This window comes from Takifugu flavidus, chromosome 18 (genome assembly GCF_003711565.1).
Source record: "Takifugu flavidus isolate HTHZ2018 chromosome 18, ASM371156v2, whole genome shotgun sequence".
NCBI lineage: Eukaryota > Metazoa > Chordata > Actinopteri > Tetraodontiformes > Tetraodontidae > Takifugu > Takifugu flavidus.
Window position 1 is genome coordinate 5,992,089 of NC_079537.1, and position 13,271 is coordinate 6,005,359.

The window sequence follows — 13,271 nt, forward strand, 5'->3', positions numbered from 1 at the left end:
ACTTTCAGGGAAAATTACAAATTAGTCATGTAGGCACTTTGCATTTTTTTTGGTCAAAAGCAGTTGTAAAATAATTTAAAAAAAACATTTTAAAGTAAGGTCATTAACAATTTAAAAGGCATTCATAATAAAATAAAGACAGTGTTCAGTGTGGAGTCTGCTCTTCACAGCAGTAAATATGAGGTGGGTGTTTTGTACAGCTGCTGAACTGACTTCAGTCACTGTGACTCTCGAGCACAATAATAAACAGCAGAATCTTCAGTCTTCAGGCTGTTCATCTGCAGATTCAGCTGTGCTCTGTTGTTGTCTCTGGAGATGATAAACCGGCCTTTGACTGACTCAGAGTAGTACTGGATGCTGCCATCATATTTGATATCACTGATCCACTCCAGTCCTTTTCCAGGAGCCTGTCTGACCCAGTGCATCCAGTAGCTGCTGAATGTGAATCCAGAGGCTGAACAGGTCAGTGTGTGAGATTCTCCAGGTCTTTTAACCACTGGTTCAGACTGGGTCAGAGTCTGAGCATCAACACCTGTTTAAACGATGAAACATCAAGTTAATCAGCTGATGACAAAAAGTCAGTCAACAATCAGGATGAGTGAAAATCTTCACCTGCCCAACAGATAGTTAGAAGCAGCAGTCCTGTCCTACAGTCCATCATGTTCAACTGTGTGTCCCCTCTTCTCTGTCCTCCTCTCTGCTCTCACATAAGTAGACGTGGAACACATCTGAGTTTTGCATCGACTCCTCCTCAGTACAGAACTGGATTTGATTGTGAAGCCTCCTCCTCTTTAGATGATGTGAGCCTATGATCAATGACACTTTTAATTTTGTCCAATTAATGATGTACCAGTGGTCCTAGTACTGATTTGTGAGGTACCCCACACTTCACACTCAGCAGTTCTCATCCGGCTAAAAATCAATTTTAATATACAAAAAAATGTCTAAAGGGAGAATCATGAGATCAGGGATTTTCAATGAATTCATGACATCATTTAATCGATTTTTAAAAATACCCTTTTTTTTCCATGAGTCATCAATTGATCATGAATGTTTGAGTAACAATATTAAACACTGATCTCTTTTTTTTAAAAAAAGGGTTCTGGTGTGTTTTTATTTTTGTGTGAAAGTTTAAATTAACTGTTGAGATCATTGAAATTACAGAGAAACAAATATATTGTTGCTGCATTGTCCTTATGAAACAATTTTAAATGCATGTGAAATTCACTTGTATCATAATGAGATCAGAAGTTCAGCATTCTACAAAATCAGTCATCATATATATTTTAGGTCATTTGGTATTTATATATTCGTGCAAAAGGAATCCAAAAATGTTTTCTTATTTTGTAGTTCTTTTTTTACTACAAAAAACATTGAAAGTTTCCTACAAGTATTTTCTTTAATTTAAATTCTGAGGTAAAAATCTTGTTCTCCAGCATTCTTCTCAAAATTTCTGCCTCAATGTTGTTGTCATGATTCATTCCTGGTGTGACAGCGCCCCCTCTGGTGATGTTGTGTTGATGCTCTGAGGGGTTTTGTTCACCTCCACTGATGGGTTGTGTTATTGTGTATCTGGCACATTAATACACAGCAGTGTCTTCAGGCTGCACATTCACTCCATTTAGAGTCACTGTGTTGCTGGAAGAGTCTAAACTGATGCTGAACTTGTTCTTCAGGGAAGCTTTGTAGCTTGGGGTGGATCCAACACTATTCCATCCAATCCACTCCAGTCCTTTCCCTGCAGGCTGTCTGATCCAGCTTGTCCAGTAGCTGCTGAGAGAATAAGAGACCTGACAGGTGATAGTCAGACGCTGACCTGGCTGCACAGTCACAGAGGCTGGCTGTGTCAACTGTTCACACTTCACCTGTGAAACAACAAAGAAAATACTGAAGATAAAATCACACTAAAACAGATAAACTGCTGACTTTGACAAATCCACAGAGAGAGACTCACATCCAGCTGCCAACAGCAGCAGCAGAGCTACAGAGAACATGGTTGGTATTGAAGCTGATCTGATGGGAGCTTCTCTTCTTCTGCTGCAGCTGACAGCAGGATGTCAAGTCTTTATAGCAGATGGACAGGAAGTTCCCTTTGCATAGAGACGAACATTGACGGGAAATAAAAGAAGCATCAGGGGTTACAATACAGTTCTATCATTATTAATACCTAAAAATCATTATATGTTGACCAATAAGGCATAAAAGTTGTGAAAATGGCAACTATCCAATAAATGTCAACAGATGAGAAGAAGAAAACAGGGAGTGTTAAACACACGTTTTCTCAGTCTCATTGTGTTGGTTCCATTTGTCATGTTCTACCTTTAAAATGTTGCACTGCCCCTCTTGGTTATATTCAGAAACCTGAATAAAATATGTTCTTTCAAAAGAAAATCTATTTATTTTTAGGACATTCGCTGCAACTGTATTAATGTTGTTGTTTTTATTTTTTAAAATTCAAACTAATGAAGGACCAGAGTGTTTCAATTGTATGTTTTATTGTGATTTTTATCACTATTGCACTTGTAGATTATACCCTGTGAGTCTTCTATTGTCTATGATTTTCTAATTCATTTGCACAGCATCAGTTTGATTATCACTTTTTTGAGTTTCTCTCAAAATAAATATATTTTTTATTTACCTGTTTTGAACTGATTTTGACAGTTTAACTTGTTGAAATCATAACAACTTCTAAATGATAACTAATAATTTCTGACCAACTATTCTTTCGTGCCAAATTAACAGTACTCTATTTTCTGCATTGAAATTATTTTAATTATGACATTTTTTTGTATTATTTTCAAGTAAATAAATAATACAATGAATAAGATACAAGAATATGCAATTCAACTTTAATAAACAGACAGACAGACAGACAGGTCGATCAATCAGCCAACCAATCATTCAATCAAACACATTTTTATTGAAGGTTGAACAAGACTTTTACCAAAATCTAATATGTCTGATTTTTACGCTTGATATTAAATGTGAAGAAATTGTCTTTTTTTTTAGCATGATTGTATTATTGCTGCTAATATTCTTGTGCTGGGATGGAGGGTTTCACTCATGATCAATGTTCCCTCTAAACTGCGCGCTTGCTCAATTGCACACTGCTTGCACATACTCAGCGCACAAGAAAATCTATGCAGCGTACAAAATAAAATTCAACAGAAACGTATTAATTAATATCTAATTTTAGAACTGATATAATCTAGTTAATTAGACAAGTAATATTGTTTTCTGTACCATTTCGCAACGTAACTCAATGAGCAACAGGTGTCCAGCCAATAATCCGATACAGTTCACTTACGCTACGCAGCCAATCAGCATTGACAGTGTTTGCGTATGTGCCCTGCCTTTACTCGCCGTGCACGTTAGCTAGCTAACAGCAGTGCAGCGGAGTTAAGAGATGCAAATGCTAATCCTTTATCATGGCGAAACGAACGGGCAGAGACACATCCACTCATCAAGCCAAAGTAAAAAAGAAATGCGGTTCTTTTAAGATGGAATGGCTGTCGGAGTTTGTGCAAATAGAAGAACAAGCGGGTGAAACTGATTGAGATTTTTTCCTTTTCTAGGACTCTTCCTATGGTTAAAGCAGGACTCTCACATATAACATAGTAGTACACATCTCATGAACAACAATATTTTTGTCTTTTTCATTTTATGTACTGCTGTCATTTGATTCTTTAATAAGCCATGTAACTTGCTATGATCCAAGGTTTTGAACAAGCGTGATACTGGTGTGTGGCCACAGCGTACCATCTGATGTTGCTCACAGTGGTCCTCAGTGTGCTCAGGGAACTTGTGTGTCTGCTCAGACACATGAAAAATTGAAATGATGAAAACCACATTAACTGTCACAGAGACATCTGACTTTGTGTGTTCTGCTGCCACCTTTTGGTCTAAATGTACAAATATCCTGTGGAATTTCAGAAAAAACTCTCTGCTCTCTTCAACCAGTGTGTTTGGCACATACACAGCAGAGTCCTCCAGATTTAGACTGAACAGTCTCAGATAAGCCATACTGTTGATGTTGTCTTTAGTGATTTCTCAACATCCTTTCACACTGCCAGCATAGTTGTTCCTGCTGGTATCAGTGAAGCCCTCACCGATCCACTCAAGTCCTTTTCCAGGATCCTGTCTGATCTAGTTCATACTAGACCTAAATGTGAAGTCAGATCTCCGTCAGTACAGTTGGAGGGTCTCCCATGCTTTTTCATGACTGAACTGGAAGGAATGGACTCCATACTCTGACCAGAACCACCAGTAGAGAAGAAATGACAGTTAGAAGAAAGTTGGTGGTCTGGGAGAGTCACCGTCTCTCAGCAGTGTCAGACAGCAGCAAAACTCACAGGACAGAGAGTCAGTGAGCAGCATCAGCAGAGAGAGTGTTCAACATACTGATGCTGGAGATGTGACCTGTCATGCAGCAGAGAGAGAACAAGAGCAGTCAGCAGGACAGACGTCCACCAGACACTGAAGATTTGCATCAGGGTATCAGGAGGACTGGCTCAAACAGGCTCAAACAGGCTCCAGGAAACCATCCAACAGTTAGTACTCCTCTAATGACTGTTTGACCCAAAGACTAACAATTCAGCCGATGCTAAATAATGTTTTTATGAGTTTGGATGGAAAAAAAATATTGAACGCAATTTATTAAAAACAAGAATATTTACTGGTTTATTTATTCTATTATTCTATTATTATAAAGTCAGGTGCAGAGAACACCACTGACAGTCTGATGTGATGGTTTTATAGCTGGGGAACAAAGAAGAACTCTGAATTTGCATAGAATCAAACATGTGGAGCATCACTGTTGACCAAATAGAGCCAGTAGGAGAGTGGAAACCTACAGTCAAATCATGTTTTACATGCAAAACAGTTTTGGAAGAAATTCAGATTTATTTCACAATATAAAACCAATTAATGGATCTAGATGAGGAGGACAAGAAAAATCCAAAAGAAAGCTCTGAAATCTAATGAACTGCATCAGGGATCAGCATACAACTGGAAACCTACAGTCAAATCATGTTTTACATGTGAAGGTTTGCTGTTACTTAATTCATTGTAACCTTTAAAGATAATAATGAAATGAAACAAGTGTCACTGGAACTCTCATGTAAATGTTCATCTACTGTAACATTCAAAACTATCTTTAAATTTCATCTAAAACACTTCAAATGTGAGGTGTGAGAAGAAGGTCAGTGATGTCAGAGGAAACTTTGGCACTCAGATCCTTCAATATTTCTTCATGGAATCTTGAAATAAATTCAACAGACTAACAATGAGTGGTCCCAGGTTAGACACCTTAGGGCCCCCAAAAGTATCCAGAGAGGAGGACGACAAAACACACATATTTTTCAGGAGTTTCCTGGCATCTCTCTGTCCCCTTCCTTTCTGATTTTTGTTACGATGTGCGGACACGAATCGAGACCCCACATGCAGACACACACGATAGGGTGAGGTTGAAATCAAGTTTACTGAGGTCCAAGTTCAGAACAGAGCCAAAGGGTGCAGGTGAAAGACAAACACAATCAGACTGGAGCAGGCTGGGCAGTGCGAGCAGGCATCCAAGTGGCGATCCGCAGGAAAGACGAACGATTAGTTCCAGACTGGAAACAGGTTCGAGAAACAAACTTAAAAACAGTTATAGGAGCCAGGCTGTACCACGGGGGTAATCAACAAATCAGTGATGAGTGCAGAGTTGAGGAGAACGGCAGGTGTGGATAATGACTGGAGATCGTCTTAGGTGTGCCTAGCTCGCCCAACGGGGAGAGTCAGGAAACCGCTCGTTCAACCTGAAATCAAAAAAGACACAGAAGGGGAGGGGGAGAGAGAAAACACCTAATGGTTTTGTCTGTTTTTCCACGTGTTTCTTGTCATCCAGGCTGTCTCTTCTCCACGTTCTCTGCCGGTTTTTATGTGAAATCTTTGGTCATCGGCTCAACTCAGTTTTCATTCCCGTAGTCATAGTTTTAGATGTCATTTCTTTGCTCATCAGCGCTGTCTCTCTGCCTGCAGACCTGCCAACACCAACTGCTCCTGCTTGTCTGTCAAATCAAAATCAAATCAATCTTTATTTATATAGCGTCTTATACAATCAAAATTGTTTCAAGCCGCTTTCCAGAATCCCAGGGCCTGACCCCAGACAAGCAACAGTGGCAAGGAAAAACTCCCCTTTAACAGGAAGAAACCTTGAGCAGGACCAGGCTCATGTAGGGGGACCCTCCTACTGATGGCCGGCTGGGTAAAGAGAGAGGAGAGGAGAGGAGAGGAGAGGAGAGGGAGAGGAGAGGAGAGGAGAGGAGAGGAGAGGAGAGGAGAAGGAGGGGCAGGAGAAGAGGAGAGGAGAGGCACAGAGCACAGAAAACACACACAAAAATACACTATACAACGGGTCAGCGGGGCCGGAGGTCATCATGCAGCTCCGAAGGCGGCGATACCTGTAAATAAACAGAGAGGGAGGGGGGGGGGGGAGAAGCAGAACAGAAAAACTACACAGGAATCAGCATAACTAGTCTGCTTGATGAGGAGGAGGAAAGGAGAGGAGAGGAGAGGAAACCATGACCCAGTGGGGTGACAGAGGATGGTCAGATGATCATGTTTCCGGACCCCGGCAGCCTTGGCCTATAACAGCATAGCTAAGATGTGACCTAACGATTAGACGACCCCCTAAGTATGATAATTTGTCTGTCTATGACAGTAACTGGAACTACAGAATTAGTAACAATAAGCTTTTTCAAAGAGGTAGGTTTTAAGTCTGATCTTAAAAGTAGCGATGGAGTCAGCCTCCCGTACCTGGACAGGGAGCTGGTTCCATAGCAGGGGGGCCTGGTAGCTAAATGCTCGGCTCCCCATTGTACTCCTAGAAACTTGGGAACCACAAGTAGACCAGCATTCTGAGAGCGGAGCGGTCTATTGGCTGATAAGGTATCACTAGCTCCTCCAGGTAGGATGGAGCTAGGCCTCTGAGGACCTTGTAGGTCAAAAGAAGGGTTTTAAAAATGATTCTAAATTTAACGGGCAGCCAATGAAGCGACGCCATTACAGGAGTTATGTGATCTCTTTTGTCAATACCTGTCAGAACTCTGGCTGTAGCATTTTGGATCAACTGGAGGCTTCTTAAAGAGTTGTTTGGACACCCTGATAATAAAGAATTACAATAGTCCTGGAAGTAACAAATGCATGGACTAACTTTTCAGCATCAGGCCGCGTCAGTAGTTTCCTGATCTTTGTGATGTTCCTCCGGTGAAAAAAGGCACTTCTAGAGACTAATTTAATGTGTGAGTTGAAGGAGAGATTTTGATCAAAAGTTACTCCTAGATTCCTCACAGAGAGACTAGATATTAATGAGATACCAACTAGAGTGATCATATGAACTAATCTATCCCTGAGAGGTTCAGGACCAAACACCATGACCTCCGTTTTTCCTGGGTTAAGGAGGAGGAAATTTGAAGACATCCAGGACTTTATGTCTTTAAGATAGGTCTGGAGCTTCACTAACTTCTCTGTCTCCTCTGGTTTCATGGATAAATATAGCTGAGTGTCATCAGCATAACAATGAAAATTTATCCCATGCTGCCGAAAAATGGTGAAGGTGAAGAGGATCCAAGTACAGAACCTTGAGGAACTCCATGGCTAACCCTACTGTATGAGGAGGGAACACCATGGACATGAGCAAACTGGTATCTATCAGATAAATATGATCTAAATCAGGCTAGTGCTGTCCTTGTCCCTAGTCTGTCTCAGCCTAAATCCTGACTCATTGTGCTTCTTTTCCTGTTGGATATATTCACTGTGGTCCCGTTCAGTCTGCTCCTGTTATTGTTTTCCACCAAATTCTATAAAAGAACACAACTCAATCCAGACAAATTTTCAGTTCAATCTATTCCTCCGAATTTAATTCATAATGCAAATAAGGTTGTGAAATCAGTTGGATTTTTGTAGGAAATCCTCAGGAGTGTGGTGATTAATAAAGTTGTCATTGTAGCATTTTTTAACATAGTTTGTGGGAAATAAGATGGAGTTGAGGTTATTGTTTTTGCTCAAAGATTGGACCATTGCAGGTTAAAGTAGCTTGACAGAAAAATGCTGGATCAACAAGATTTATCAACTGTTGTTGAAGTGAACTATTCCATAAGAATAATTTATGTTCAATGAAGGTAGACCCCCAATGTGGGAAGATTTCATCTAAAATATTTAGATACTCCAAAAAAACCTCGAGATCAGTCAGTCAAAACTATGCATAATTTACCATCAATACAATATAATTGAGCTACCAGAATATTGAATTATTTGAGGGGGAAATGTGATGTATTCATTACTGATGGGTTTAATAAATGCATAAACATATACATTATTTGGAAATTATTGAAAAGTAAGGAGGTAAATTAAAGATATAAAAGGCATAAATGAATAAAATAAAAACAGTATTCAGTGTCCACTTCTGCACTTCACAGCAGTAAATATGAGAAGTGTGTGTTTTTGTACAGCTGCTGAACTGACTTCAGTCACTGTGACTCTCGAGCACAATAATAAACAGCAGAATCTTCAGTCTTCAGGCTGTTCATCTGCAGATTCAGCTGTGCTCTGTTGTTGTCTCTGGAGATGATAAACCGGCCTTTGACTGACTCAGAGTAGTATGTTCTGCTGTCAGTGCCAATAGCACTGATCCACTCCAGTCCTTTTCCAGGAGCCTGTCTGACGCAGTTCATCGAATAACTGCTGAATGTGAATCCAGAGGCTGAACAGGTCAGTGTGTGAGATTGTCAGGTCTTTTAACCACTGGTTCAGACTGGGTCAGAGTCTGAGCATCAACACCTGTTTAGAAGATGAAACATCAAGTTAATCAGCTGATGACGAAAATCAAAATGTGTCAACAATCAGGATGAGTGAAGATCTTCACCTGCCCAGCAGATAGTTAGAAGCAGCAGTCCTGTCCTACAGTCCATCATGTTCAACTGTGTGTCCCCTCTTCTCTGTCCTCCTCTCTGCTCTCACATAAGTAGACGTGGAACACATCTGAGTTTTGCATCGACTCCTCCTCACTAAACAACTGGATTTGATTGTGATGCCTCCTCCTCTTTGGATGATGAGCCTATGATCAATGACACTTTTAATTTTGTCCAATTAGTGATGTACCAGTGGTCCTAGTTCTGATTTGTGAGCTACCCCACACTTCACACTCAGCTGTTCTCATCCACCTGCAAATTAATTTTACAATACAAAAAGATTGTCTAAAGGGAGAATCATGAGATCAAGGAATTTTCAATAGATTGGTGACATCACTGATATTTAAGTTTTTTCACTCGAGTAAAAAACTGTCAAGTATTTAATTGACATTTTTTTAAAAAAGCATATTTTTTTCCATCAGTCATCAATTGATCATTTATGTTTGAGTTACAGAATTAAACACTGATCTTTGTTTAAAAAAAATCGTCAACTGGGTGTGTGCTTATTTTGATTGAATGTTGAAAGTAACTGTTGAGATCATTGAAATTATAGAGAAACAAATATATTGTTACTGCATTATTCTTAGAAACAATTTGTCATACATGGGAAATTCACTTGTTGTATCATGAGATCAGAAGTTTAGCATTCTATAAAATCAATTATCATATATATTTTATCATTGGTATTTATATATTTGTGCAAAATTAATCCAAAAATGTTTTTTTTTTTTGTATTTCTTTTTTTACTACCATTATCCCTTGAATGTTTCCGACAGGTTTTAGATCATTTAAATTCTGGGTAAAAGTCTTGTTTTACCCCAGAAAGTCTCCAGCATTTTCCCTAAACTTTCTGAGTCAATGATGTTGTCATGATTCATCTGGTGTGACAGCGCCCCCTCTGGTGATGTTGTGTTGATGCTCTGAGGGGTTTTTGTTCAGCTCCACTGATGGTTTGTGTCATTGTGACTCTCTGGCACAGTAATACACAGCAGTGTCTTCAGGCTGCACATTCACTCCATTTAGAGTCACTGTGTTGCTGGAAGAGTCTAAACTGATGCTGAACTTGTTCTTCAGAGAAGCTTTGAAAAGTGGTTCATATCCAACATGATGTGCACCAATCCACTCCAGTCCTTTCCCTGCAGGCTGTCTGATCCAGTGTGTGTGATGGCTGCTAACAGAATAGGAGACCTGACAGGTGATGGTCAGACGCTGACCTGGCTGCACAGTCACAGAGGCTGGCTGTGTCAACTGTTCACCCTTCACACCTGTGGATGAAGAGCAGAAGATTGAAATCGAGTGGACGTAGAGGGAACAGTCAGGGTGATCACACTGTCAGTGTCTCTGCCTCAGTCAGACTCACAGGATCCAGCTGCCAACAGCAGCAGCAGAGCTACAGGAACATGGTTGGTATTGAAGCTGATCTGATGGGAGCTTCTCTTCTTCTGCTGCAGCTGACAGCAGGATGTCAAGTCTTTATAGCAGATGGACAGGAAGTTCCTTTGCATAGAGAAGAACTCTGACAGGAAATAAAAGAAGCACCAACTGTTCTGACCACAAAACACCAAACAGAAATCAGCTCAGGGTAGCAACAATGTTATGTTGTTTTATTTAACACTAAGTAGAAATATATAGGTAAATCTTTCATTCTTATTGTAAATAATTACTTGTGATTTGGATATGAATCACTGAGATTAAGAGTAATCAACTAAATGTTTGATAGATTTTTTTTTTACATGTTTATGTTTAAGTTTCTTCGTAAAAAAAATCATATAAATTCTTCTTTACCAATAGGTATAGAAATTAGGTCAATTTAAACTGAAAAAAATGCCGAGTGGTGAAGGTGAGTAGTTGGAAAATAGAAATGATAAATTTGTGTTAAAAATTGATTCTATTTGTGAATATTCTGTACATCAGATATATCAGATACTGAGAATGTGTCATTGCACATTCATAGTACCTTCAGTCAATTCACCTCTGAATAAATGTTTTTATCATATTCAATCTAATTAATTGAACATCTGATGTCACTTGTTCTTGTCTTTTAAAAGTCAAACAGGATATTTTATCACAGACCAGAATGAGACATCCTAGGACAGACACCTGAGGGCCCCCTAAAGTAACAAGTGAGAAGGAAGAAAAAAATCCAAAACGCTGTTTTGAAATCTGTTGAACTGCATCAGTGATTCCAGGAAAATGGAAACAGTATTGGAGTCACCATAGTCCATTTTTAAATCCTTTGGGTAGAGAAGATAGATTACCTGAGGTTAATTGTGAAAAAATATTGGAGCATTGCAGGTAAAACAGTTGGAGAGAGTGATGGTGGATCAATGAGAATTAATAAATGTTCTGTTGATGATAGTTTATGTGAATTAAATGAAGATGATTTTCAGGGAAAATGACAAATTAGTCATGTAGGCACTTTGCATTTTTTTGGTCAAAAGCAGTTTTAAAATAACATTTTGAAGTGAGGTCATTAACAATTTAAAAGCCATTCATAATAAAAATAAAGACAGTGTTCAGTCTGCAGTTCTGCTCTTCACAGCAGTAAATATGAGAAGTGTGTGTTTTTGTACAGCTGCTGAACTGACTTCAGTCACTGTGCATCTCGAGCACAATAATAAACAGCAGAATCTTCAGTCTTCAGGCTGTTCATCTGCAGATTCAGCTGTGCTTTGTTGTCGTCTCTGGAGATGATAAACCGGCCTTTGACTGACGCAGAGTAGTACTTAGGGCTGCTACCGGTGTCGATATAAGCGATCCACTCCAGTCCTTTTCCAGGTTCCTGTCTGACCCAGGCCATGTCGTAGCTGCTGAATGTGAATCCAGTGGCTGAACAGGTCAGTGTGTGAGATTCTCCAGGTCTTTTAACCACTGGTTCAGACTGGGTCAGAGTCTGAGCATCAACACCTGTTTAGAAGATGAAACATCAAGTTAATCAGCTGATGACAAAAAGTCTGTCAACAATCAGGATGAGTGAAGATCTTCACCTGCCCAGCAGATAGTTAGAAGCAGCAGTCCTGTCCTACAGTCCATCATGTTCAACTGTGTGTCCCCTCTTCTCTGTCCTCCTCTCTGCTCTCACATAAGTAGACATGGAACACATCTGAGTTTTGCATCGACTCCTCCTCAGTAAAGAACTGGATTTGATTGTGATGCCTCCTCCTCTTTAGATGATGTGAGCCTATGATCAATGACACTTTTAATTTTGTCCAATTAATGATGCACCAGTGGTCCTAGTACTGATTTGTGAGGTAGCCCACACTTCACACTCAGCAGTTCTCGTCCGGCTAAAAATCAATTTTACTATACAAAAAAATGTCTAAAGGGAGAATCATGAGATCGGAGATTTTCAATGAATTTGTGACATCATTTAATCAATTTTTAAAAATACACATTTTTTTCCATGAGTTATCAATTGATCATGAATGTTTGAGTAACAATATTAAAAACTGATCTTTTTAAAAAAAAAAAAAAGGTTCTGTTTGTGTGCTTTTTTTTGGGTGTGGTTGAAAGTTGAAATTAACTGTTGAGATCATTGAAATTACAGAGAAACAAATATTGTTACTGCATTATCCTTATGAAACAATTTTAAATGCATGTGAAATTTACTTGTATCATAATGAGATCAGAAGTTCAGCATTCAACAAAATCAGTCATCATATATATTTTAGGTCATTTGGTCTTTATTTATTTGTGCAAAAGGAATCCAAAAACATTTTCTTATTTTGTAGTTCTTTTTTACTACAAAAAACATTGAAAGTTTTCTACAGGTTTTATATTTAATTTAAATTCTGAGGTAAAAATCTTGTGCTCCAGCATTCTTCTCAAAATTTCTGCCTCAACGTTGTTGTCATGATTCATTCTTGGTGTGACAGCGCCCCCTCTGGTGATGTTGTGTTGATGCTCTGAGGGGTTTTGTTCAGCTCCACTGATGCTTTGTGTTATTGTGTATCTGGCACAGTAATACACAGCAGTGTCTTCAGGCTGCACATTCACTCCATTTAGAGTCACTGTGTTGCTGGAAGAGTCGAAACTGATGCTGAACTTGTTCTTCAGGGAAGCTTTGTAATATGGGGTGTATCCAACACGATGCCATCCAATCCACTCCAGTCCTTTCCCTGCAGGCTGTCTGATCCAGCTTGTGTAATAGCTGCTGAGAGAATAAGAACCTGACAGGTGATGGTCAGACGTTGACCTGGCTGCACAGTCACAGAGGCTGGCTGTGTCAACTGTTGACACTTCACACCTGTGGATGAAGAGCAGAAGATTGAATCAGTGGACGTAGAGGGAACAGTCAGGGTGATCACACTGTCAGTGTCT

The 13,271-nt window shown here is 39.4% G+C and overlaps 2 gene segments (V, D, J or C); both read right to left on the reverse strand.

The window, feature by feature from the left end:
* Window positions 1–230: 230 nt before the first annotated feature.
* LOC130514581 (immunoglobulin heavy variable 3-30-3-like) lies at window positions 231–8,977 on the reverse strand (the record flags this gene model as incomplete). The annotated part of the segment is given in 2 exon segments: window positions 231–532; window positions 8,906–8,977. Coding segments are annotated over 2 exon segments (351 nt in total), but the record flags the coding sequence as incomplete, so codon positions are not given.
* Window positions 8,978–9,195: 218 nt separating this feature from the next.
* Window positions 9,196–12,007, reverse strand: LOC130515322 (Ig heavy chain V region 6.96-like). The segment is given in 3 exon segments: window positions 9,196–9,203; window positions 11,559–11,858; window positions 11,939–12,007. Coding segments are annotated over 3 exon segments (357 nt in total).
* Window positions 12,008–13,271: the final 1,264 nt, after the last annotated feature.